Source organism: Telmatherina bonti (assembly GCF_933228915.1).
Source record: "Telmatherina bonti genome assembly, chromosome: 15".
Taxonomy (NCBI): Eukaryota; Metazoa; Chordata; class Actinopteri; order Atheriniformes; family Telmatherinidae; genus Telmatherina; species Telmatherina bonti.
In genome coordinates this window covers 2,478,503-2,502,647 of record NC_136613.1, presented here as the reverse complement: position 1 = coordinate 2,502,647, position 24,145 = coordinate 2,478,503, and the positions used below count along the sequence as shown (strand labels likewise).

Below are 24,145 nucleotides of genomic sequence, written 5' to 3'. Positions count from 1 at the left end.
GGATCCTGGAGAACTATTCCTGTAAAGTCTTTCCAGGATCCTGGAGAACTATTCCTGTAAAGTCATTCCAGGATCCTGGAGAACTATTCCTGTAAAGTCATTCCAGGATCCTGGAGAACTATTCCTGTAAAGTCTTTCCAGGATCCTGGAGAACTATTCCTGTAAAGTCTTTCCAGGATCCTGGAGAACTATTCCTGTAAAGTCATTCCAGGATCCTGGAGAACTATTCCTGTAAAGTCTTTCCAGGATCCTGGAGAACTATTCCTGTAAAGTCTTTCCAGGATCCTGGAGAACTATTCCTGTAAAGTCATTCCAGGATCCTGGAGAACTATTCCTGTAAAGTCTTTCCAGGATCCTGGAGAAATATTCCTGTAAAGTCTTTCCAGGATCCTGGAGAACTATTCCTGTAAAGTCTTTCCAGGATCCTGGAGAACTATTCCTGTAAAGTCATTCCAGGATCCTGGAGAACTATTCCTGTAAAGTCTTTCCAGGATCCTGGAGAACTATTCCTGTAAAGTCTTTCCAGGATCCTGGAGAACTATTCCTGTAAAGTCTTTCCAGGATCCTGGAGAACTATTCCTGTAAAGTCTTTCCAGGATCCTGGAGAACTATTCCTGTAAAGTCATTCCAGGATCCTGGAGAACTATTCCTGTAAAGTCTTTCCAGGATCCTGGAGAAATATTCCTGTAAAGTCTTTCCAGGATCCTGGAGAACTATTCCTGTAAAGTCTTTCCAGGATCCTGGAGAACTATTCCTGTAAAGTCATTCCAGGATCCTGGAGAACTATTCCTGTAAAGTCTTTCCAGGATCCTGGAGAACTATTCCTGTAAAGTCTTTCCAGGATCCTGGAGAACTATTCCTGTAAAGTCATTCCAGGATCCTGGAGAACTATTCCTGTAAAGTCTTTCCAGGATCCTGGAGAACTATTCCTGTAAAGTCTTTCCAGGATCCTGGAGAACTATTCCTGTAAAGTCATTCCAGGATCCTGGAGAACTATTCCTGTAAAGTCTTTCCAGGATCCTGGAGAAATATTCCTGTAAAGTCTTTCCAGGATCCTGGAGAACTATTCCTGTAAAGTCATTCCAGGATCCTGGAGAACTATTCCTGTAAAGTCTTTCCAGGATCCTGGAGAAATATTCCTGTAAAGTCTTTCCAGGATCCTGGAGAACTATTCCTGTAAAGTCATTCCAGGATCCTGGAGAACTATTCCTGTAGGATCTCTCCTCTGCAGCCGTTGCCGTGAGCTGAACAGACTGGTTCAGATGCAGTAAAGCTCCAAACTGAATCGTGGATCCTGGTGGAGGAAAGAGAAGCATCAAGAGAAAATAATGGATTTACTTTCATCAGACCAACCGGGTTTTAGACACGTCTCACACCAGGACACGTCCTCTGGTCTCAGACCGGCTGGTTTTACAAAGCACCAGACTTCCAGCTGGTTTGGACAGGACCCATCTGTCAGCTGACAGGACATGTTCACCACAAACCTTTACGTATGATCCTGACCCAGAACCATCTGATGGCCAAGAACCAGACCAGAACTATCCTGATCCAAACCCAGCTGATCCAGAACCAGTGGACAGCACCTCGTCTTGTTACTGCAGATCTGAAGGCTTCCCGCTGGACTAGACCGGACTGAGGAGTCCGCCGAGCGCCAGGAGCACAGCTGATGGGAGGGGGGGCTAAATATAGACCAGTCAGGTTTTCAGACAGCTGAGCCACATTTTAGCACACATCTAAAACCAGACACCATGGCCAGAAACCAGAACCGGAACCGGAACCGGAGGATCCAGGACTCAACCTGAACTAGACTGTATCTACTTCCTGCAGACTGACGTCCGAAGAACCAAACATTTCTTTTCCTTCTGGATTTTAAATTCATCTCAGAAAGAACAACAGAAAGACACCTGCAGGAAACCCAAATAAACCCTTCAACAGGAGGAGCAGCAGCAGGAGAACCAGCAGGAGAAGCAGCAGGAGGAGCAGCAGGAGAACCAGCAGGAGGAGCAGCAGGAGAACCAGCAGGAGGAGCAGCAGGAGAACCAGCAGGAGGGGCAGCAGGAGAACCAGCAGGAGGGGCAGCAGGAGGAGCAGCAGGAGAACCAGTGGGAGGAGCAGCAGGAGAACCAGCAGGAGGAGCAACAGGAGAACCAGCAGCAGGAGCAGCAGGAGCAGCAGCAGGAGAACCAGCAGGAGGAGCAACAGGAGAACAAGCAGGAGGAGCAGCAGCAGGAGGAGCAACAAGAGGAGAAACAGGAGCAGCAGCAGGGGGAGCAGCAGGAGCAGTACCAGGAGAACCAGCAGGAGCAGCAGCAGGAGAACCAGCAGGAGGAGCAGAAGGAGGAGCAACAGGAGGAGCAGCAGGAGGAGCAACAGGAGAACCAGCAGGAGCAGCAGGAGAAACAGCAGGAGGAGCAGCAGGAGAACCAGCAGGAGAAGCAGCAGGAGGAGCAGCAGAAGCAGCAGCAGGAGAACCAGCAGGAGCAGCAGCAGGGGGGGCAGCAGGAGCAGCAGCAGGAGGAGCAGCAGGAGAACCAGCAGGAGGAGCAGCAGGAGAACCAGCAGGAGGAGCTACAGGAGCAGCAGCAGGAGGAGCAGCAGGAGAACCAGCAGGAGAACCAGCAGGAGCAGCAGCAGGAGGAACCGCAGGAGAACCAGCAGGAGGAGCAACAGGAGAACCAGCAGGAGGAGCAGCAAGAGGAGCAACAGGAGCAGCAGCAGGAGGAGCAGCAGGAGAAACAGCAGGAGGGGCAGATGGAGGAGCAGCAGGAGAACCAGCAGGAGAAGCAGCAGGAGGAGCAGCAGAAGCAGCAGCAGGAGAACCAGCAGGAGGAGCAGCAGGAGCAGTAGCAGGAGGAGCAGCAGGAGGACCAACAGGAGGAGCAGCAGGAGAACCAGCAGGAGAAGCAGCAGGAGGAGCAGCAGAAGCAGCAGCAGGAGAACCAGCAGGAGGAGCAGCAGGAGCAGTAGCAGGAGGAGCAGCAGGAGGAGCAACAGGAGGAGCAACAGGAGAACCAGCAGGAGGAGTAGCAGGAGGAGCAGCAGGAAAACCAGGAGGAGGAGCAACAGGAGAACAAGCAGGAGGAGCAGCAGGAGAACCAGCAGGAGGAGCAGCAAGAGGAGCAAAAGGAGCAGCAGCAGGGGGAGCAGCCGAAGCAGCAGCAGGAGGGGCAGCAGGAGAACCAGCAGGAGGGGCAGCAGGAGAACCAGCAGGACGGGCAGCAGGAGAACCAGCAGGAGGGGCAGCAGCAGGAGCAGCAGGAGAAACAGAAGGAGGGTTAGCAGGAGGAGCAGGAGGAGAACCAGCAGGAGCAGCAGCAGGAGGAGCAGCAGGAGAACCAGCAGGAGGAGCAACAGGAGAACCAGCAGGGGGAGTAGCAGGAGAAACAGCAGGAGGGGCAGCAGGAGGAGCAGCAGGAGAACCAGCAGGGGGAGTAGCAGCAGGAGCAGCAGAAGGAGGAGCAGCAGGAGGAGCAGCAGGAGAACCAGCAGGAGGAGCAGCAGGAGGAGCAGCAGGAGAACCAGCAGGAGGAGCAGCAGGAGGAGCAACAGGAGAACCAGCAGGAGGAGCAACAGGAGAACAAGCAGGAGGAGCAGCAGCAGGAGGAGCAACAAGAGGAGCAACAGGAGCAGCAGCAGGGGGAGCAGCAGGAGCAGCAACAGGAGAACCAGAAGGAGCAGCAGCAGGAGAACCAGCAGGAGGAGCAGAAGGAGGAGCAACAGGAGAAACAGAAGGAGGGTTAGCAGGAGGAGCAGGAGGAGAACCAGCAGGAGCAGCAGCAGGAGGAGCAGCAGGAGAACCAGCAGGAGGAGCAACAGGAGAACCAGCAGGAGGAGCAGCAGGAGCAGCAGCAGGAGAACCAGCAGGAGGAGCAGCAGGAGAACCAGGAGGAGGAGCAACAGGAGGGGCAGCAGGAGAATCAGCAGGACGAGCAGCAGGAGAAACAGCAGGAGCAGCAGCAGGAAAACCAGCAGGGGGAGTAGCAGCAGGAGAACCAGCAGGAGAAACAGCAGGAGGGGCAGTTGGAGGAGCAGCAGGAGAACCAGCAGAGGGAGTAGCAGCAGGAGAACCAGCAGGAGCAGCAGAAGGAGGAGCAGCAGGAGAACCAGTAGGAGGAGCAGCAGGAGAACCACCAGGAGGAGCAACAGGAGAACCAGCAGGAGGAGCAGCAGGAGAACCACCAGGAGGAGCAGCAGGAGAACCAGCAGGAGGGGATGCAGGAGGAGCAGCAGGAGGAGCAGCAGCAGGAGAGCCAGCAGGAGGAGAAGCAGGAGAAACAGCAGGAGGAGCAGCAGCAGGAGAGCCAGCAGGAGGAGCAACAGGAGGAACAGCTGGAGAACCAGCAGGAGGAGCAGCTGGAGAACCAGCAGGAGGAGCAGCAGGAGAAACAGCAGGAGCAGCAGCAGCAGGAAAACCAGCAGGGGGAGTAGCAGCAGGAGAACCAGCAGGAGAAACAGCAGGAGGGGCAGTTGGAGGAGCAGCAGGAGAACCAGCAGAGGGAGTAGCAGCAGGAGAACCAGCAGGAGCAGCAGAAGGAGGAGCAGCAGGAGAACCAGTAGGAGGAGCAGCAGGAGAACCACCAGGAGGAGCAACAGGAGAACCAGCAGGAGGAGCAGCAGGAGAACCACCAGGAGGAGCAGCAGGAGAACCAGCAGGAGGGGATGCAGGAGAAGCGGCAGGAGAACCAGCAGGAGGAGCAGCAGCAGATGGAGTAGCAGGAGGAGTAGCAGGAGGAGCAGCAGGAGAACCAGCAGGAGGCGCAACAGGAGCGGCAGCAGGAGGAGCAGCAGGAGAACCAGCAGGGGGAGTAGCAGGAGGAGAACCAGCAGGAGAAAAAGCAGGAGGAGCAGCAGGAGAACCAGCAGGAGGAGCAGCAAGAGGAGCAACAGGAGCAGCAGCAGGGGGGGCAGCAGGAGCAGCAGCAGGAGGAGCAGCAGGAGAACCAGCAGGAGGAGCAGCAGGAGGAGCAGCAGGAGAACCAGCAGGAGGAGCAACAGGAGGGGCAGCAGGAGGGAAAGCAGGAGAACCAGCAGGACGAGCAGCAGGAGAACCAGCAGGAGCAGCAGCAGGAGCAGCAGCAGGAGAACCAGCAGGGGGAGTAGCAGGAGGAGAAACAGCAGGAGAAACAGCAGGAGGGGCAGCAGTAGGAGCAGCAGCAGGAGAACCAGCAGGAGCAGCAGAAGGAGGAGCAGCAGGAGGAGCAGCAGGAGAACCATCAGGAGGGGCAGCAGGAGGAGCAGCAGGAGAACCAGCAGGAGGAGCAGCAGGAGAACCAACAGGAAGAGCAACAGGAGAACCAGCAGCAGGAGCAGCAGGAGCAGCAGCAGGAGAACCAGCAGGAGGAGCAACAGGAGAACAAGCAGGAGGAGCAGCAGCAGGAGAGCCAGCAGGGGGAGGAGCAGCAGGAGCAGCAGCAGGAGGAGTAGCAGGAGAACCAGCAGGAGGAGCAGCAGGAGAACCAGCAGGAGGCGCAACAGGAGGGGCAGCAGGAGGGGCAGCAGGAGAACCAGCAGCAGGAGCAGCAGCAGGAGAACCAGCAGGAGGAGCAGCAGGAGAAAAAGCAGGAGGAGCAGCAGGAGAACCAGCAGGAGGAGCAGCAGGAGCAGCAGCAGGAGGAGCAGCAGGAGAACCAGCAGGAGCAGCAGCAGGAGGAGCAGCAGCAGGAGAACCAGCAGGAGGAGCAAAAGGAGGGGCAGCAGGAGAACCAGCAGGAGGAGCAACAGGAGGGGCAGCAGGACCACCAGCAGGATGAGCAGCAGGAGGAGTAGCAGGAGAACCAGCAGGGGGAGTAGCAGGAGGAGAACCAGCAGGAGAAACAGCAGGAGGGGCAGCAGTAGGAGCAGCAGCAGGAGAACCAGCAGGAGCAGCAGAAGGAGGAGCAGCAGGAGGAGCAGCAGGAGAACCATCAGGAGGGGCAGCAGGAGGAGCAGCAGGAGAACCAGCAGGAGGAGCAGCAGGAGAACCAACAGGAAGAGCAACAGGAGAACATGCAGCAGGAGCAGCAGGAGCAGCAGCAGGAGAACCAGCAGGAGGACCAACAGGAGAACAAGCAGGAGGAGCAGCAGCAGGAGGAGCAACAAGAGGAGCAACAGGAGCAGCAGCAGGGGGAGCAGCAGGAGCAGCAACAGGAGAACCAGCAGGAGCAGCAGCAGGAGAACCAGCAGGAGGAGCAGAAGGAGGAGCAACAGGAGGAGCAACAAGAGGAGCAACAGGAGCTGCAGCAGGGGGAGCAGCAGGAGCAGCAACAGGAGAACCAGCAGGAGAAGTAGCAGGAGAACCAGCAGGAGCAGCAGCAGGAGAACCAGCAGGAGGAGCAGAAGGAGGAGCAACAGGAGCAGCAACAGGAGAACCAGCAGGAGCAGCAGCAGGAGAACCAGCAGGAGGAGCAGAAGGAGGAGCAACAGGAGCAGCAACAAGAGGAGCAACAGGAGCAGCAGCAGGGGGAGCAGCAGGAGCAGCAACAGGAGAACCAGCAGGAGCAGCAGCAGGAGAACCAGCAGGAGGAGCAGAAGGAGGAGCAACAGGAGGAGCAGCAGGAGGAGCAACAGGAGAACCAGCAGGAGGGGCAGCAGGAGGAGCAGCAGGAGAACCAGCAGGGGAAGTAGCAGCAGGAGAACCAGCAGGAGGAGCAGCAGGAGAACCAGCAGGAGAAGCAGCAGGAGGAGCAGCAGAAGCAACAGCAGGAGAACCAGCAGGAGGAGCAGCAGGAGGAGCAACAGGAGAACCAGCAGGAGGAGCAGCAGGAAAACCAGGAGGAGGAGCAACAGGAGAACCAGCAGCAGGAGCAGCAGCAGGAGGAGCAACAGGGGAACAAGCAGGAGGAGCAGCAGGAGAACCAGCAGGAGGAGCAGCAAAAGGAGCAAAAGGAGCAGCAGCAGGGGGAGCAGCAGGAGAACCAGCAGGAGGAGCAACAGGAGGGGAGGCAGGAGAACCAGCAGGACGGGCAGCAGGAGAACCAGCAGGAGGGGCAGCAGCAGGAGCAGCAGGAGAAACAGAAGGAGGGTTAGCAGGAGGAGCAGGAGGAGAACCAGCAGGAGCAGCAGCAGGAGGAGCAGCAGGAGAACCAGCAGGAGGAGCAACAGGAGAACCAGCAGGGGGAGTAGCAGGAGGAGAACCAGCAGGAGAAACAGCAGGAGGGGCAGCAGGAGGAGCAGCAGGAGAACCAGCAGGGGGAGTAGCAGCAGGAGGACCAGCAGGAGCAGCAGAAGGAGGAGCAGCAGGAGGAGCAGCAGGAGAACCAGCAGGAGGGGCAGCGGGAGGAGCAGCAGGAGAACCAGCAGGAGGAGCAACAGGAGAACAAGCAGGAGGAGCAGCAGCAGGAGGAGCAACAAGAGGAGCAACAGGAGCAGCAGCAGGGGGAGCAGCAGGAGCAGCAACAGGAGAACCAGCAGGACCAGCAGCAGGGGAACCAGCAAGAGGAGCAGGAGGAGAACCAGCAGGAGCAGCTGCAGGAGGAGCAGCAGGAGAACCAGCAGGAGGAGCTACAGGAGAACCAGCAGGAGGAGCAGTAGGAGCAGCAGCAGGAGAACCAGCAGGAGGAGCAGCAGGAGAACCAGCAGGAGGAGCAACAGGAGAAACAGCAGGAGGAGCAGCAGCAGGAGAGCCAGCAGCAGGAGGAGTAGCAGGAGAACTAGCAGCAGGAGCAGCAGCAGGAGAACCAGCAGGAGGAGCAGCAGGAGAAAAAGCAGGAGGAGCAGCAGGAGAACCAGCAGGAGGAGCAGCAGGAGCAGCAGCAGGAGGAGCAGCAGGAGAACCAGCAGGAGCAGCAGCAGGAGGAGCAGCAGCAGGAGAACCAGCAGGAGGAGCAAAAGGAGGGGCAGCAGGAGAACCAGCAGGAGGAGCAACAGGAGGGGCAGCAGGACCACCAGCAGGATGAGCAGCAGGAGGAGTAGCAGGAGAACCAGCAGGGGGAGTAGCAGGAGGAGAACCAGCAGGAGAAACAGCAGGAGGGGCAGCAGTAGGAGCAGCAGCAGGAGAACCAGCAGGAGCAGCAGAAGGAGGAGCAGCAGGAGCAGCAGCAGGAGAACCATCAGGAGGGGCAGCAGGAGGAGCAGCAGGAGAACCAGCAGGAGGAGCAGCAGGAGAACCAACAGGAAGAGCAAAAGGAGAACCAGCAGGAGGAGCAACAGGAGAACAAGAAGGAGGAGCAGCAGCAGTAGGAGCAACAAGAGGAGCAACAGGAGCAGCAGCAGGGGGAGCAGCAGGAGCAGCAACAGGAGAACCAGCAGGAGCAGCAGCAGGAGAACCAGCAGGAGGAGCAGAAGGAGGAGCAACAGGAGGAGCAACAAGAGGAGCAACAGGAGCAGCAGCAGGGGGAGCAGCAGGAGCAGCAACAGGAGAACAAGCAGGAGCAGCAGCAGGAGAACCAGCAGGAGGAGCAGAAGGAGGAGCAACAGGAGGAGCAGCAGGAGGAGCAGCAGGAGAACCAGCAGGAGGGGCAGCAGGAGGAGCAGCAGGAGAACCAGCAGGGGAAGTAGCAGCAGGAGAACCAGCAGGAGGAGCAACAGGAGAACCAGCAGGAGGAGCAACAGGAGAACCAGCAGGAGTAGCAGGAGGAGCAGCAGGAGAAACAGCAGGAGGGGCAGCAGGAGGAGCAGCAGGAGAACCAGCAGGAGAAGCAGCAGGAGGAGCAGAAGAAGCAACAGCAGGAGAACCAGCAGGAGGAGCAGCAGGAGCAGTAGCAGGAGGAGCAGCAGGAGGAGCAACAGGAGAACCAGCAGGAGGAGCAGCAGGAAAACCAGGAGGAAGAGCAACAGGAGAACCAGCAGCAGGAGCAGCAGCAGGAGGAGCAACAGGAGAACAAGCAGGAGGAGCAGCAGGCGAACCAGCAGGAGGAGCAGCAAAAGGAGCAAAAGGAGCAGCAGCAGGGGGAGCAGCAGGAGAACCAGCAGGAGGAGCAACAGGAGGGGCAGCAGGAGAACCAGCAGGACGGGCAGCAGGAGAACCAGCAGGAGGGGCAGCAGCAGGAGCAGCAGGAGAAACAGAAGGAGGGTTAGCAGGAGGAGCAGGAGGAGAACCAGCAGGAGCAGCAGCAGGAGGAGTAGCAGGAGAACCAGCAGGAGGAGCAACAGGAGAACCAGCAGGGGGAGTAGCAGGAGGAGAACCAGCAGGAGAAACAGCAGGAGGGGCAGCAGGAGGAGCAGCAGGAGAACCAGCAGGGGGAGTAGCAGCAGGAGGACCAGCAGGAGCAGCAGAAGGAGGAGCAGCAGGAGGAGCAGCAGGAGAACCAGCAGGAGAACCAGCAGGAGGAGCAGCAGGAGAACCAGCAGGAGGAGCAACAGGAGAACCAGCAGGAGGAGCAACAGGAGAACAAGCAGGAGGAGCAGCAGCAGGAGGAGCAACAAGAGGAGCAACAGGAGCAGCAGCAGGGGGAGCAGCAGGAGCAGCAACAGGAGAACCAGCAAGAGCAGCAGCAGGAGAACCAGCAGGAGGAGCAGGAGGAGAACCAGCAGGAGCAGCAGCAGGAGGAGCAGCAGGAGAACCAGCAGGAGGAGCAACAGGAGAACCAGCAGGAGGAGCAGTAGGAGCAGCAGCAGGAGAACCAGCAGGAGGAGCAGCAGGAGAACCAGCAGGAGGAGCAACAGGAGGGGCAGCAGGAGAATCAGCAGGACGAGCAGCAGGAGAACCAGCAGGAGGAGCAGCAGGAGAACCAGCAGGAGGAGCAGCAGGAGAACCAGCAGGAGGAGCAACAGGAGGGGCAGCAGGACCACCAGCAGGAGGAGTAGCAGGAGAACCAACAGGGGGAGTAGCAGGAGGAGAACCAGCAGGAGAAACAGCAGGAGGGGCAGCAGTAGGAGCAGCAGCAGGAGAACCAGCAGGGGGAGTAGCAGCAGGAGAACCAGCAGGAGCAGCAGAAGGAGGAGCAGCAGGAGAACCAGCAGGAGGAGCAACAGGAGAACCAGCAGGAGGAGCAGCAGGACCACCAGCAGGATGAGCAGCAGGAGGAGTAGCAGGAGAACCAACAGGGGGAGTAGCAGGAGGAGAACCAGCAGGAGAAACAGCAGGAGGGGCAGCAGGAGGAGCAGCAGCAGGAGAACCAGCAGGGGGAGTAGCAGCAGGAGAACCAGCAGGAGGAGCAACAGGAGAACAAGAAGGAGGAGCAGCAGCAGTAGGAGCAACAAGAGGAGCAACAGGAGCAGCAGCAGGGGGAGCAGCAGGAGCAGCAACAGGAGAACAAGCAGGAGCAGCAGCAGGAGAACCAGCAGGAGGAGCAGAAGGAGGAGCAACAGGAGGAGCAGCAGGAGGAGCAGCAGGAGAACCAGCAGGAGGGGCAGCAGGAGGAGCAGCAGGAGAACCAGCAGGGGAAGTAGCAGCAGGAGAACCAGCAGGAGGAGCAACAGGAGAACCAGCAGGAGGAGCAACAGGAGAACCAGCAGGAGTAGCAGGAGGAGCAGCAGGAGAAACAGCAGGAGGGGCAGCAGGAGGAGCAGCAGGAGAACCAGCAGGAGAAGCAGCAGGAGGAGCAGAAGAAGCAACAGCAGGAGAACCAGCAGGAGGAGCAGCAGGAGCAGTAGCAGGAGGAGCAGCAGGAGGAGCAACAGGAGAACCAGCAGGAGGAGCAGCAGGAAAACCAGGAGGAAGAGCAACAGGAGAACCAGCAGCAGGAGCAGCAGCAGGAGGAGCAACAGGAGAACAAGCAGGAGGAGCAGCAGGCGAACCAGCAGGAGGAGCAGCAAAAGGAGCAAAAGGAGCAGCAGCAGGGGGAGCAGCAGGAGAACCAGCAGGAGGAGCAACAGGAGGGGCAGCAGGAGAACCAGCAGGACGGGCAGCAGGAGAACCAGCAGGAGGGGCAGCAGCAGGAGCAGCAGGAGAAACAGAAGGAGGGTTAGCAGGAGGAGCAGGAGGAGAACCAGCAGGAGCAGCAGCAGGAGGAGTAGCAGGAGAACCAGCAGGAGGAGCAACAGGAGAACCAGCAGGGGGAGTAGCAGGAGGAGAACCAGCAGGAGAAACAGCAGGAGGGGCAGCAGGAGGAGCAGCAGGAGAACCAGCAGGGGGAGTAGCAGCAGGAGGACCAGCAGGAGCAGCAGAAGGAGGAGCAGCAGGAGGAGCAGCAGGAGAACCAGCAGGAGAACCAGCAGGAGGAGCAGCAGGAGAACCAGCAGGAGGAGCAACAGGAGAACCAGCAGGAGGAGCAACAGGAGAACAAGCAGGAGGAGCAGCAGCAGGAGGAGCAACAAGAGGAGCAACAGGAGCAGCAGCAGGGGGAGCAGCAGGAGCAGCAACAGGAGAACCAGCAAGAGCAGCAGCAGGAGAACCAGCAGGAGGAGCAGGAGGAGAACCAGCAGGAGCAGCAGCAGGAGGAGCAGCAGGAGAACCAGCAGGAGGAGCAACAGGAGAACCAGCAGGAGGAGCAGTAGGAGCAGCAGCAGGAGAACCAGCAGGAGGAGCAGCAGGAGAACCAGCAGGAGGAGCAACAGGAGGGGCAGCAGGAGAATCAGCAGGACGAGCAGCAGGAGAACCAGCAGGAGGAGCAGCAGGAGAACCAGCAGGAGGAGCAGCAGGAGAACCAGCAGGAGGAGCAACAGGAGGGGCAGCAGGACCACCAGCAGGAGGAGTAGCAGGAGAACCAACAGGGGGAGTAGCAGGAGGAGAACCAGCAGGAGAAACAGCAGGAGGGGCAGCAGTAGGAGCAGCAGCAGGAGAACCAGCAGGGGGAGTAGCAGCAGGAGAACCAGCAGGAGCAGCAGAAGGAGGAGCAGCAGGAGAACCAGCAGGAGGAGCAACAGGAGAACCAGCAGGAGGAGCAGCAGGACCACCAGCAGGATGAGCAGCAGGAGGAGTAGCAGGAGAACCAACAGGGGGAGTAGCAGGAGGAGAACCAGCAGGAGAAACAGCAGGAGGGGCAGCAGGAGGAGCAGCAGCAGGAGAACCAGCAGGGGGAGTAGCAGCAGGAGAACCAGCAGGAGCAGCAGAAGGAGGAGCAGCAGGAGGAGCAGCAGGAGAACCATCAGGAGGGGCAGCAGGAGGAGCAGCAGGAGAACCAGCAGGAGGAGTAGCAGGAGAACCAACAGGAAGAGCAACAGGAGAACCAGCAGCAGGAGCAGCAGCAGGAGAACCAGCAGGAGGAGCAACAGGAGAACAAGCAGGAGGAGCAGCAGCAGGAGGAGCAACAAGAGGAGCAACAGGAGCAGCAGCAGGGGGAGCAGCAGGAGCAGCAACAGGAGAACCAGCAGGAGGAGCAGCAGGAGAACCAGCAGGAGGAGCAGCAGGAGAACCAGCAGGAGGAGCAGCAGGAGATGCAACAGGAGAACCAGCAGGACGAGCAGCAGGAGAAGCAACAGGAGGAGCAACAGGAGAACCAGCAGGAGGAGTAGCAGGAGGAGCAGCAGGAAAACCAGGAGGAGGAGCAACAGGAGAACCAGCAGGAGAACCAGCAGGAGGAGCAGCAGGAGAACCAGCAGGAGGAGCATCAGGAGAACCAGCAGGAGGAGCAACAGGAGAACCAGCAGGAGAACCAGCAGGAGGAGCAGCAGGAGAACCAGCAGGAGAACCAGCAGGAGGAGCAGCAGGACCACCAGCAGGATGAGCAGCAGGAGGAGTAGCAGGAGAACCAACAGGGGGAGTAGCAGGAGGAGAACCAGCAGGAGAAACAGCAGGAGGAGCAGCAGCAGGAGAACCAGCAGGGGGAGTAGCAGCAGGAGAACCAGCAGGAGCAGCAGAAGGAGGAGCAGCAGGAGGAGCAGCAGGAGAACCATCAGGAGGGGCAGCAGGAGGAGCAGCAGGAGAACCAGCAGGAGGAGCAGCAGGAGAACCAACATGAAGAGCAACAGGAGAACCAGCAGCAGGAGAACCAGAAGGAGGAGCAGCAGGAGAACAAGCAGGAGGAGCAGCAGGAGCAGCAACAGGAGAACCAGCAGGAGGAGCAGCAGGAGAACCAGCAGGAGGAGCAGCAGGAGCAGCAACAGGAGAACCAGCAGGACGAGCAGCAGGAGAACCAGCAGGAGGAGAAGCAGGAGGGGCAGCAGGAGAACCAGCAGGACGAGCAGCAGGAGAACCAGCAGGAGGAGAAGCAGGAGAACCAGCAGGAGGAGCAGCAGGAGAGCCAGCAGGGGGAGTAGCAGCAGGAGAACCAGCAGGAGCAGCAGCAGGAGGAGCAGCAGGAGAACCAGCAGGAGGAGCAGCAGGAGTAGCAGCAGGAGGAGCAGCAGGAAAACCAGCAGGGGGAGTAGCAGCAGGAGAACCAGCAGGAGAAGCAGCAGGAGGAGAAGCAGGAGAACCAGCAGGAGCAGAAGAAGGAGGAGCAGCAGAAGGAGGAGCAGCAGGAGAACCAGCCGGAGGAGCAACAGGAGAACCAGCAGGAGAAGCAGCAGGAGAACCAGCAGGAGGAGCAGCAGGAGGAGAAACAGGAGAACCAGCAGGAGGAGCAGTAGAAGAACCAGCAGGGGGAGTAGCAGCAGGAGAACCAGCAGGAGAAGCAGAAGGAGGAGCAGCAGAAGCAGCAGCAGGAGGAGCAGCAGGAGCAGTAGCAGGAGGAGAAGCAGGAAGAGCAAAAGGAGGAGCAACAGGAGAACCAGCAGGAGGAGTAGCAGGAGGAGCAGCAGGAGAAACAGCAGGAGGGGCAGCAGGAGGAGCAGCAGGAGAACCAGCAGGAGAAGCAGCAGGAGGAGCAGCAGAAGCAACAGCAGGAGAACCAGCAGGAGGAGCAGCAGGAGCAGTAGCAGGAGGAGCAGCAGGAGGAGCAACAGGAGAACCAGCAGGAGGAGCAGCAGGAAAACCAGGAGGAGGAGCAACAGGAGAACCAGCAGCAGGAGCAGCAGCAGGAGCAACAGGAGAACAAGCAGGAGGAGCAGCAGGAGAACCAGCAGGAGGAGCAGCAGGAGAAACAGCAGGAGGGGCAGCAGGAGGAGCAGCAGGAGAAGCAGCAGGAGGGGCAGAAGGAGAACCAGCAGGAGGAGCAACAGGAGGGGAGGCAGGAGAACCAGCAGGTGAAGTAGCAGCAGGAGAACCAGCAGGAGAAGCAGCAGGTGAAGTAGCAGCAGGAGAACCAGCAGGAGAAGAAGCAGGAGGAGCAGCAGAAGCAGCAGCAGGAGGAGCAGCAGGAGGAGCAACAGGAGAACCAGCAGGAGGAGTAGCAGGAGAACCAGCAGGAGGAGCAGCAGGAGAAACAGCAGGAGGAGCAACACGAGAACCAGCAGGACTAGCAGCAGGAGAACCAGCAGGAGGAGCAGCAGGAGAAACAGCAGGAGGGGCAGCAGGAGGAGCAACAGGAGCAGCAGCAGGAGGAGAAACAGGAGGAGCAACAGGAGCAGCAGCAGGAGGAGAAGCAGGAGGAGCAACAGGAGCAGCAGCAGGAGGAGCAGCAGGAGGGGCAGCAGGAGAACCAGCAGGAGGGGCAGCAGGAGAACCAGCAGGAGGGGCAGCAGGAGAACCAGCAGGAGGAGCAGCAGGAGAACCAGCAGGGGGAGCAGCAGAAGGAGGGGCCGCAGGAGAACCAGCAGGAGAAGCAGCAGGTGAAGTAGCAGCAGGAGAACCAGCAGGAGAAGCAGCAGGTGAAGTAGCAGCAGGAGAACCAGCAGGAGAAGAAGCAGGAGGAGCAGCAGAAGCAGCAGCAGGAGGAGCAACAGGAGAACCAGCAGGAGGAGTAGCAGGAGAACCAGCAGGAGGAGCAGCAGGAGAAACAGCAGGAGGAGCAACACGAGAACCAGCAGGAGGAGCAACAGGAGAACCAGCAGGAGGAGCTTCAGATGGCTGTGGTGCGTTTACTGACCGACGTTCAGAAGACAAAACAGTTTGATGTGAAATCTTTGGTTTTTATTAACTTTACACCTGATAAATAAAAACGACCAATCAGAAGCAGGATGACAACGGGTCCAATCAGAAGCAGGATGACAACGGGTCCAATCAGAAGCAGGATGACAACGGGTCCAATCAGAAGCAGGATGACAACGGGTCCAATCAGAAGCAGGATGACAACGGGTCCAATCAGAAGCAGGATGACAACGGGTCCAATCAGAAGCAGGATGACAACGGGTCCAATCAGAAGCAGGATGACAACGGGTCCAATCAGAAGCAGGATGACAACGGGTCCAATCAGAAGCAGGATGACAACGGGTCCAATCAGAAGCAGGATGACAACGGGTCCAATCAGAAGCAGGATGACAACGGGTCCAATCAGAAGCAGGATGACAACGGGTCCAATCAGAAGCAGGATGACAACGGGTCCAATCAGAAGCAGGATGACAACGGGTCCAATCAGAAGCAGGATGACAACGGTCCAATCAGAAGCAGGATGACAACAGGTCCAATCAGAAGCAGGATGACAACGGGTCCAATCAGAGAACAGAGTTCTGAACGGGTCAGAATCACCGGAAGGTTCTGGTTGTTTTTTAACGCCATCCTGATTCCGGGTCACGTGGACCAGAACCCAGATTCTGACCCGTTCTGAGGCAGTTTAAAGTTCCATCTTCTGCAGCTACGACTGACTGAAGGACATGCGAAGCTCCTCCTCCCTCAGGCTGCGGTCCAATCGCTGCGTCTCAGACTGCAGGACGGACGGAACCGGACGGCGTGTAACCGCCGCCAGCGAGTCGTTGAGGTCGTGTCTCAGGGAGAGCAGCCATTGGCTGTTTCTGGAGGACTGCTGGATAAACTCCACCCTCTGTTGACGTCCTGTGACCAATGAGAAATGGAGCTGACCCACCTGGGGAGGAGACGCAATGACATCTTTAACCTCCACCTGAGAATGTGGAAAACCTGAAAGTCTTCTTCTGTAGTGTGCTCACCAGGTCTTCCAACTCCCTCACTCTGCTTTGCAAACGTTCTTCTTCTGTGGTGTTTGAGGTCTCCTGAAATCACACAGCTGTGATGTCATGAAGTCCCCCACTGTAATGAAAACACACACCGACACACTCCTCTGTGTCTCACCTGAAACTGGCTGAGAGTCACCTGTCGGAGCCTCCAACGCTCCTCCACCTGTCACACACACACACAGACACACACACACACAGCAGAAAGTAATGTAAAGACCCATGAAAACGCAGCAGTGTGCGTGAGTGTGTGTGCGCGTGTGTGCGTGCGCATGTGTGTGAGTGTGTGCGTGCGCATGTGTGTGTGTGTGTGTGTGTGTGCGCGCGTGCGTGTATGTGCGTGCGTGCGTTGAGTGTGTGTGCGTGCGTGTGTGTGAGTGTGTGTGTGTTGGTATATCGGACGATGCCAGCCGCTGTAAAAAGCTGAGGGAAATTAAATGCTGAAGTTTGTGCAGAAACTACGAAGATCTGAATCTTGAACTGACTCCAACATTGAAGAGCCAACAAGATAAATCCTTGTCTGCTTTCTGAGATCTCGCCAAGCAGTTTTACGTGCTGCTCTACGGCCAGTGGTGCCATGGTGTCATGGTGGTGCCATGGTGGTGTCATGGTGTCATGGTGTCATGGTGGTGCCATGGTGGTGTCATGGTGTCATGGTGGTGCCATGGTGGTGTCATGGTGTCGTGGTGCCATGGTGGTGTCATGGTGGTGTCATGGTGTCATGGTGGTGCCATGGTGGTGTCATGGTGTCATGGTGGTGTCATGGTGTCATGGTGGTGCCATGGTGGTGTCATGGTGTCATGGTGGTGCCATGGTGGTGTCATGGTGTCATGGTGGTGCCATGGTGGTGTCATGGTGTCATGGTGGTGCCATGGTGGTGTCATGGTGTCATGGTGGTGCCATGGTGGTGTCATGGTGGTGCCATGGTGGTGTCATGGTGTCATGGTGCCATGGTGTCATGGTGGTGCCATGGTGTCATGGTGGTGCCATGGTGCCATGGTGTCATGGTGCCATGGTGTCATGGTGTCATGGTGGTGCCATGGTGCCATGGTGTCATGGTGCCATGGTGTCATGGTGTCATGGTGCCATGGTGTCATGGTGCCATGGTGGTGTCATGGTGCCATGGTGTCATGGTGGTGCCATGGTGTCATGGTGCCATGGTGGTGCCATGGTGCCATGGTGGTGCCATGGTGCCATGGTGTCATGGTGCCATGGTGTCATGGTGTCATGGTGGTGCCATGGTGCCATGGTGTCATGGTGCCATGGTGTCATGGTGTCATGGTGCCATGGTGGTGTCATGGTGCCATGGTGTCATGGTGGTGCCATGGTGTCATGGTGCCATGGTGGTGTCATGGTGCCATGGTGGTGCCATGGTGCCATGGTGGTGCCATGGTGTCATGGTGGTGCCATGGTGTCATGGTGGTGTCATGGTGGTGCCATGGTGTCATGGTGGTGCCATGGTGTCATGGTGGTGTCATGGTGGTGCCATGGTGTCATGGTGGTGCCATGGTGTCATGGTGGTGTCATGGTGCCATGGTGGTGTCATGGTGCCATGGTGGTGCCATGGTGTCATGGTGGTGCCATGGTGTCATGGTGCCATGGTGTCGTATAGAGAATAAATACTTTATTATTGGTGGAGATTTTAATCAAATTAGAAAGTCCATCATAAATAAATCCAGTTCGATTATAAAACGGCCCCAAAAATCTCTGCTGGCTATAGAGTACATCGAGGAATTGGGATTAACAGATATATGGAGGCTATTACATCCTAAAGTCACAGTATACTTGGAGAATAGATTATTTTCCTTTTCAAAACAAGTAGTAGATGCTACTGTTCATCGATTGGTAATATTATCATATCCAATCATGCCCCCCAGTGGAAATGGTGCTTCGTTTAGACTAAAACAATCCACGACTCACTGGAGATTAAAGACTTCTTTACTCATTAACAAAGAATCTCAAAACTTTTTAAAAGAACCATTTTGTAATTTCCATAAAGGTAGAGCATCTGGATCAGGAATAGAATGGGATGCATTTAAAGCTGATATTAGAGGTTGTATAATTTCAATTCAATTCAATTCAACTTTATTTATATCGCGTCAAATCACGGCAATGCCATCTCAAGACGCTTTACAGACAGAGGGGAAAACATAATGAAGGCCAATTCATAACAGCCTATATAAGGAAACCAACAGATTGAGTTGAGTCCAACTCAATCTCCCATCCTGAGCAAGCACACTGGCAACAGTGGGAAGGAAAAAACTCCCTTTTAACAGGAAGGAAACCTCCGGCAGAACCCGGCTCAAGGACAGGCAGCCATCTGCCTCTGCTGTGTGGGGGGAAGAGGACAGAAAGACAACAGACAACAGGAACTGCTACTCCCGGCCAGGGAGACCTGCTGAGACAGGAGACATACATGTTAATGATGCAACACTGTTATGGGGGGGTAAAAGAAAGAGATAAAGAGAAAAAGAAAGAAGCTCAGTGTATCAGGAAATGTCCCTCAGCAGTCTAAACCTATAGCAGCATAACTAAGGGATGCTAACCATCCCTACCTATAGGACTTATCAAAAAGATAAGTCTTCAGCCTAGTCTTAAAGGTGGGGAGGGTGTCTGCTTCCCTAACACTAACTGGGAGCTTATTCCATAAGAGAGGGGCCTGATAACCAAAGGCTCTGCCTCCTGCTCGGCTCTTTGAGACTCTAGGAACCACAAGTAAGCCTGCAGTCTGCTTGGTATATAAGGAACAATGAGGTCTTTGATATATAGTGGTGCCTGGTTGTGGAGGGCTTTATATGTAAGGAGGATTTTAAATTCTATTCTAGATTCAACAGGCAGCCAATGAAGAGAGGCTAAAACTGGAGAAATATGATCTCTCCTGCTGGTTCTGGTCAGGACTCTGGCTGCAGAATTCTGGATCAGCTGAAGGCTTTTCAGGGCATATTTAGGACAGCCCAGTAATAGAGAGTTACAGTAATCTAGTCTCGAAGTAACAAAAGCGTGAACCAGTTTTTCTGCATCACTCTGAGACAGAATGTCCCTAATTTTGGCTATATTACGTAAATGAAAGAAGGCTGTTTTAGTAACCTGCTTAATATGTGGGCCAAAGGACAGGTCAGGGTCAAATATTACTCCAAGGTTTCTCACTGTAGCACTGGAAGCTAAAGTAATGCCATCCAGGTTCATTACAAAACCGGAAAATTTAGCTCTGAGTTTTTCAGATCCAACGAGAATTACTTCAGTCTTATCTGAGTTCAAGAGGAGAAAATTTCTAGACATCCAAGTCTTTATGTCTATGAGACAATTTTGTAGCCTATTGGGCTGATTTGTTTCATCTGGTTTAAAGGATAAGTATATCTGAGTATCATCTGCATAACAATGAAAGTTTATTCCATGCTGTCTAATAATTTTGCCTAAAGGGAGCATATATAGCGTGAAGAGTACTGGTCCAAGTACAGAACCTTGAGGAACTCCATGACTTACTGTAGTTTGGGAGGAGGACTTGTCATTTACATGAACAAACTAAAGTCTATCAGATAAATATGATTTAAACCAGCTTAACACTGTACCTGTAATTCCAATCACCTGTTCTAGTCTTTGTAACAGAATGTTATGATCGACTGTATCAAATGCAGCACTAAGATCAAGCAAGATAAGTACGGACACAAGTCCTTTGTCTGAGGCCATAAGAAGGTCATTAGTAACTTTCACCAATGCCGTCTCAGTGCTATGATGAGCTCTAAATCCTGACTGAAACTCTTCGAATAAATTATTTCTGCTCAGGTGGGCATGTAGCTGAGCTGAAACTATTTTCTCCAGAATTTTGGACATAAACGGGAGATTAGATATAGGTCTATAATTTGCTATCACCTCTGGATCCAGAGATTGCTTTTTAAGTAAAGGCTTGATTACAGCAGTTTTAAATGATTGTGGTACATATCCTGTCACTAAAGACATATTGATAAGATTTAGTAGTGATGTATTAATTAAAGGGAAAATGTCCTTAAAGAGGCTCGTTGGGAGAGGGTCTAAGATACAGGTGGATGGTTTAATTCAATACTCCTGTTGTTTATTAAAAACCGATAAAGAAGAACATTTTTAAAAACTCCGCAGACGTGTTTCCTGCTTAACAGAATTTGCTCCATGATCCATCCTGGCTCTGCAGGCTAAGCACGAGTAACTTTCAGTTAATCTCCTCCTAGTCTTGTAGCAAACAACGGTGTGCTAGCTGGTCTTAGCGTCTTACCTTGGAACAGACTGTAGTTTTTATCTGCGATGGATTCAGTGAAGTCTTCCACACTGTTTCATTCATATTCAGCATCTGTCCTGTTGAGTTTTAGGAAAGTGAAAAATACAGCATAACCCAAACCCTATTTCTGAAGGAAGAGCCTTCTCTCTTAGCTACCGCTGCTAACGTATGACTGGTCAGTAGCGCTTATAGGCGAGACTTAGTGAAGGGTTGATCTGAGGGAATCTGTGAAGTCCGACCCCCGTACGAGGTGCTTTCTACAGCTAAATATTTACCTGGGTAATGCTGGTGGAAATATGCTGCTTTATTTTAAAATCTATCTATCTATCTCTGATAGATAAAAAGAAACAGGGCGAAAGAGTTTTTAGCAGGTGGTCCTCACTGAGCAGGTTAGTTTACCCAGTCCTCATCTCACACTTTAGACAGGAATGTGTGTGTGTCCACCTGTCTCAGGGTGTTTCTTAGATCGTCCCTCTCTCTCTTCAGTCTGTCTCTCTGGTTCTCCAGGTGTGTGTTCTTCTTCTTTAGTCGTTTCTGGTCCACTTCCAACTCAGCCACCAGACGCTGCAGAACATCCAGTCTGTCACGAACACTCTGTTTCTCACATACAAATGAACACTGGTTTTATGATTTCACCAGATTATTGCTGTAGAACCGATTAAATATCTATTTTAAATCTCTTCCCTGAATTCTGTGAATTTATTATGCAACTGGTAATTTGGCATTGTAAACGTCAGCAGGAATATATTCTATTTATGTTTTTAATCTTCTTTTTTGACATTTGTCCAGCTCAGCCAGGTGAGTCTGATCTCCTGTAAATTCCACCAAATTCCACCTTTAACAACTGATTCCAGTTTCACGGTCAAATTCCCACATTAGCATTTAGGTAATGCAAACTGCAGGCTCCTACGTTAGCAGCTGACGCTAACACTGGGTTCCCACATTAGCATTTAGAGCTAAGACCAGAAGCTCCAACATTAGTAGCTAATACTAAGTGCAGGCTCCTACATTAGCAGCTGGCGCTAACACATGGTAGCCACATTAGCACAATGTGAAAGAATCCTCCCCCCAGTGACCCCTCCCCGCTGCAGATGCCCCCTCCCCCCAGCTGACGCCCCCCCCCCCCACAGTGACCCCTCCCCGCTGCAGACGTCGCCCCCCGCAGTGACCCCTCCCCGCTGCAGTCGTCGCCCCCCGCAGTGACCCCTCCCCGCTGCAGGCGTCGCCCCCCACAGTGACCCCTCCCCGCTGCAGGCGTCGCCCCCCACAGTGACCCCTCCCCGCTGCAGGCGTCGCCCCCCGCAGTGACCCCTCCCCGCTGCAGGCGTCGCCCCCCGCAGTGACCCCTCCCCGCTGCAGGCGTCGCCCCCCGCAGTGACCCCTCCCCGCTGCAGGCGTCGCCCCCCGCAGTGACCCCTCCCCGCTGCAGTCGTCGCCCCCCGCAGTGACCCCTCCCCGCTGCAGTCGTCGCCCCCCGCAGTGACCCCTCCCCGCTGCAGGCGTCGCCCCCCGCAGTGACCCCTCCCCGCTGCAGGCGTCGCCCCCCACAGTGACCCCTCCCCGCTGCAGGCGTCGCCCCCCGCAGTGACCCCTCCCCGCTGCAGGCGTCGCCCCCCACAGTGACCCCTCCCCGCTGCAGGCGTCGCCCCCCGCAGTGACCCCTCCCCGCTGCAGGCGTCGCCCCCCGCAGTGACCCCTCCCCGCTGCAGTCGTCGCCCCCCGCAGTGACCCCTCCCCGCTGCAGACGTCATGGAGGATGGAACAGGCTTAAGATGTGGTCGCTGCAATGTTGAACCCAGAAACTAAAAGAAAGCGAGATGACTGCATGTATAATAACTACTGACCAGGACTTTCTAATATCTCAATGCAGACATGGACTAAATAATGTCAGCGCTCATGGGGAATTCACATTATTGAGATCCTGGTCGACCATTTTTATTCTAGTTCCGCCAAACTTTGCCGTGCTACTCCTCCTGCGCTGTTCAGGTCACTCTAGTCGTTTACATCTCAAACCCTGCAGCTCCTTCGGGAGATGTGTGCTACGACTTCTGCTGTTTCAAATCTTTGTAATTTTTGAAATATTTAGCATTTTGTAAAAAAAAAAAAATATTTTAGCCTTGTGATTGGATGAAGTTGTTCAAGTTTTTGTCAATGTATTGAAATTTGTTCCTGTGATTGGACGAAACGGAATTCAGCTCAGCGATTGGTCCATTTTCTGCACCGGTACACAGGTATGTAATGGTATACATGGAGAGGGATCAAATCCAGTATTAAATGTTGGGCACCATGATGGTACGCTAGTTTTTGCTTAGATTTAACTGCAAACTGTGCAGTTAGTGTTGATATAAAAAAAATAATAAAATAAAATAGTGTCTGTGCAATGTTTGTCTTGGAAAGGTGCACAACTTGTACAAAGTGTTAATTCAAGTTTAAAAAATAAACTGCAGGAATGACGGTTAAATATTACAGTTTTGTTGTTAAAGTGCTTCCAATGAAACAACATTGCTCACGTTGAACAATAAAGTCTTGAACTGATTACATAAGCAGTTCTAAATGATTTTCTGCAATGATTGATGTAGTTTAACTACTGACTTCAGAATTTTAGTTGAATTTACAAACTATTTAAAATAATCTTTGGCTTCAGTTCAACCTTTCACATCTTTTAGCAGTTCTGCTGATGACACACTGGTGGCACAGGCAATCCCATACCAATGGCTAAAGATATTAGCGCTCCTGCCGTGGTGTAAAGGAGGACTGTAGTGGCATGGTGGTAAAATGAATTGCCTCTCATTCAGAAGGTTGTGAGTACAAATCCAGGTGCTGGATTTTCATAAATCATATCAGATGGTTGTACTTCTTATGCTTATCTATATCTAATAGATCTTGTGTGCTACTTTACACATTTAAATCTTAAGCTCTTTTGCAGATTCCTGTAAAAGAAAAACATTCCCGTTCTAATGATAAAGATTTTTAATGATTTGGTCGTGGCACATTGGAGAGCTGTGCTGGTGTAGTGGTTAGACAAATGAGCTCTTGTTCAGAGGTTTGTGGGTTCGAATCCCAAAGCATTACCATAATAAGTTCAGAGGTTTGTGGGTTCGAATCCCAAAGCATTACCATAGTAAGTTCAGAGGTTTGTGGGTTCGAATCCCGAAGCATTACCATAGTAAGTTCAGAGGTTTGTGGGTTCGAATCCCGAAGCATTACCATAGTAAGTTAAGTCAAATAGTTGTGCTGCTTCTCCAAATGGTTTTTCTATTGCATCTCAATCATTCAGCATGACCGGGCATCTCCTGCAAGAGCAGCGCTTTTCTAGTTATTATAGTAATCTGATTACCCAAAGTAGTTTCATTATTGCAATTATGATGGAGAGGACCAATCAGAGCCATCCTCACCTGGTCTTGGACAGACTCTGCCCCCCCCTCTGCCTCTGTGGTTTCAAGGGCCAACTGGACCCAGTCCCCGTCCTGGACCGGGTCCTGGTCCTGGACCGGGTCTTGGTCCTGGACCTGGTCCTGGTAATGGACCGGGTCCGGGTCCTGCTCCCGGTCCCTTTGCAGGACCTCGGTCCTCGGACTCAGACCACAGACCTGTAAATCAGAGGTCAAACTTCAGACCGGATCCAACTGGATCAATGGGACAGGTGGGCTGATTGTTACCTGAGCTTCACTCTGCAGGAGCAGCCTCCTCATCTCCTTCTGCTCCTCCTCCTTTTCAGGAAACACAGACAGACCTACCTCTTCTCCTCCTCCTCTCCTCCCTTTTCTGTCATTCTCCTCTCGCTCCTCCATCCTCCTCTTCACCTCCTCTAGCTCTTTCTCTTTCTTCTCCACTCTGGACCTCCACTCCTTCTCCACCTGCTCCTGTCTCCTCCTCAGTATGTGTATTTCTGTTTGCAGACTTCTCAGCTTCTCCTCGCCCTCCTTCTCTGCCTCTGTCCTCCTATTTTTGGCATCCTCCAGCTCCTCCAGCGCCTCCTTCCTCCTCCTCTCTAGAGCCTTGACTCTAGCTCTTAGCTCCTCCACCTCTCCCTGCTTATCCTCCACCTGTAGGTTCTCCTCTCTGATCCTGTCCAGCTCCTCCTTCTTCTCCTGCAGCGTGCTCCTCAAATGCTCCCCATCAGCATGGCTCTCCTGAAGAAGATGATGAAGG

At 54.6% G+C, this 24,145-nt stretch overlaps 1 protein-coding gene across 1 annotated transcript in view; it reads right to left on the bottom strand.

Moving 5' to 3' along the window:
• Positions 1–15,136: 15,136 nt before the first annotated feature.
• Positions 15,137–24,145, bottom strand: part of LOC306766503 (uncharacterized protein) — a gene marked incomplete at its 5' end in the record, with an annotated part of 53,772 nt that continues 44,763 nt past the window's right edge. The window contains 6 exons of the mRNA XM_079254283.1: positions 15,137–15,638; positions 15,721–15,783; positions 15,863–15,910; positions 20,438–20,587; positions 23,389–23,583; positions 23,653–24,126. Coding sequence (XP_079110409.1) covers positions 15,411–15,638; positions 15,721–15,783; positions 15,863–15,910; positions 20,438–20,587; positions 23,389–23,583; positions 23,653–24,126 — 1,158 coding nt within the window. The 3' untranslated portion in view covers positions 15,137–15,410. The remainder of the gene's footprint in view (positions 15,639–15,720; positions 15,784–15,862; positions 15,911–20,437; positions 20,588–23,388; positions 23,584–23,652; positions 24,127–24,145) is intronic.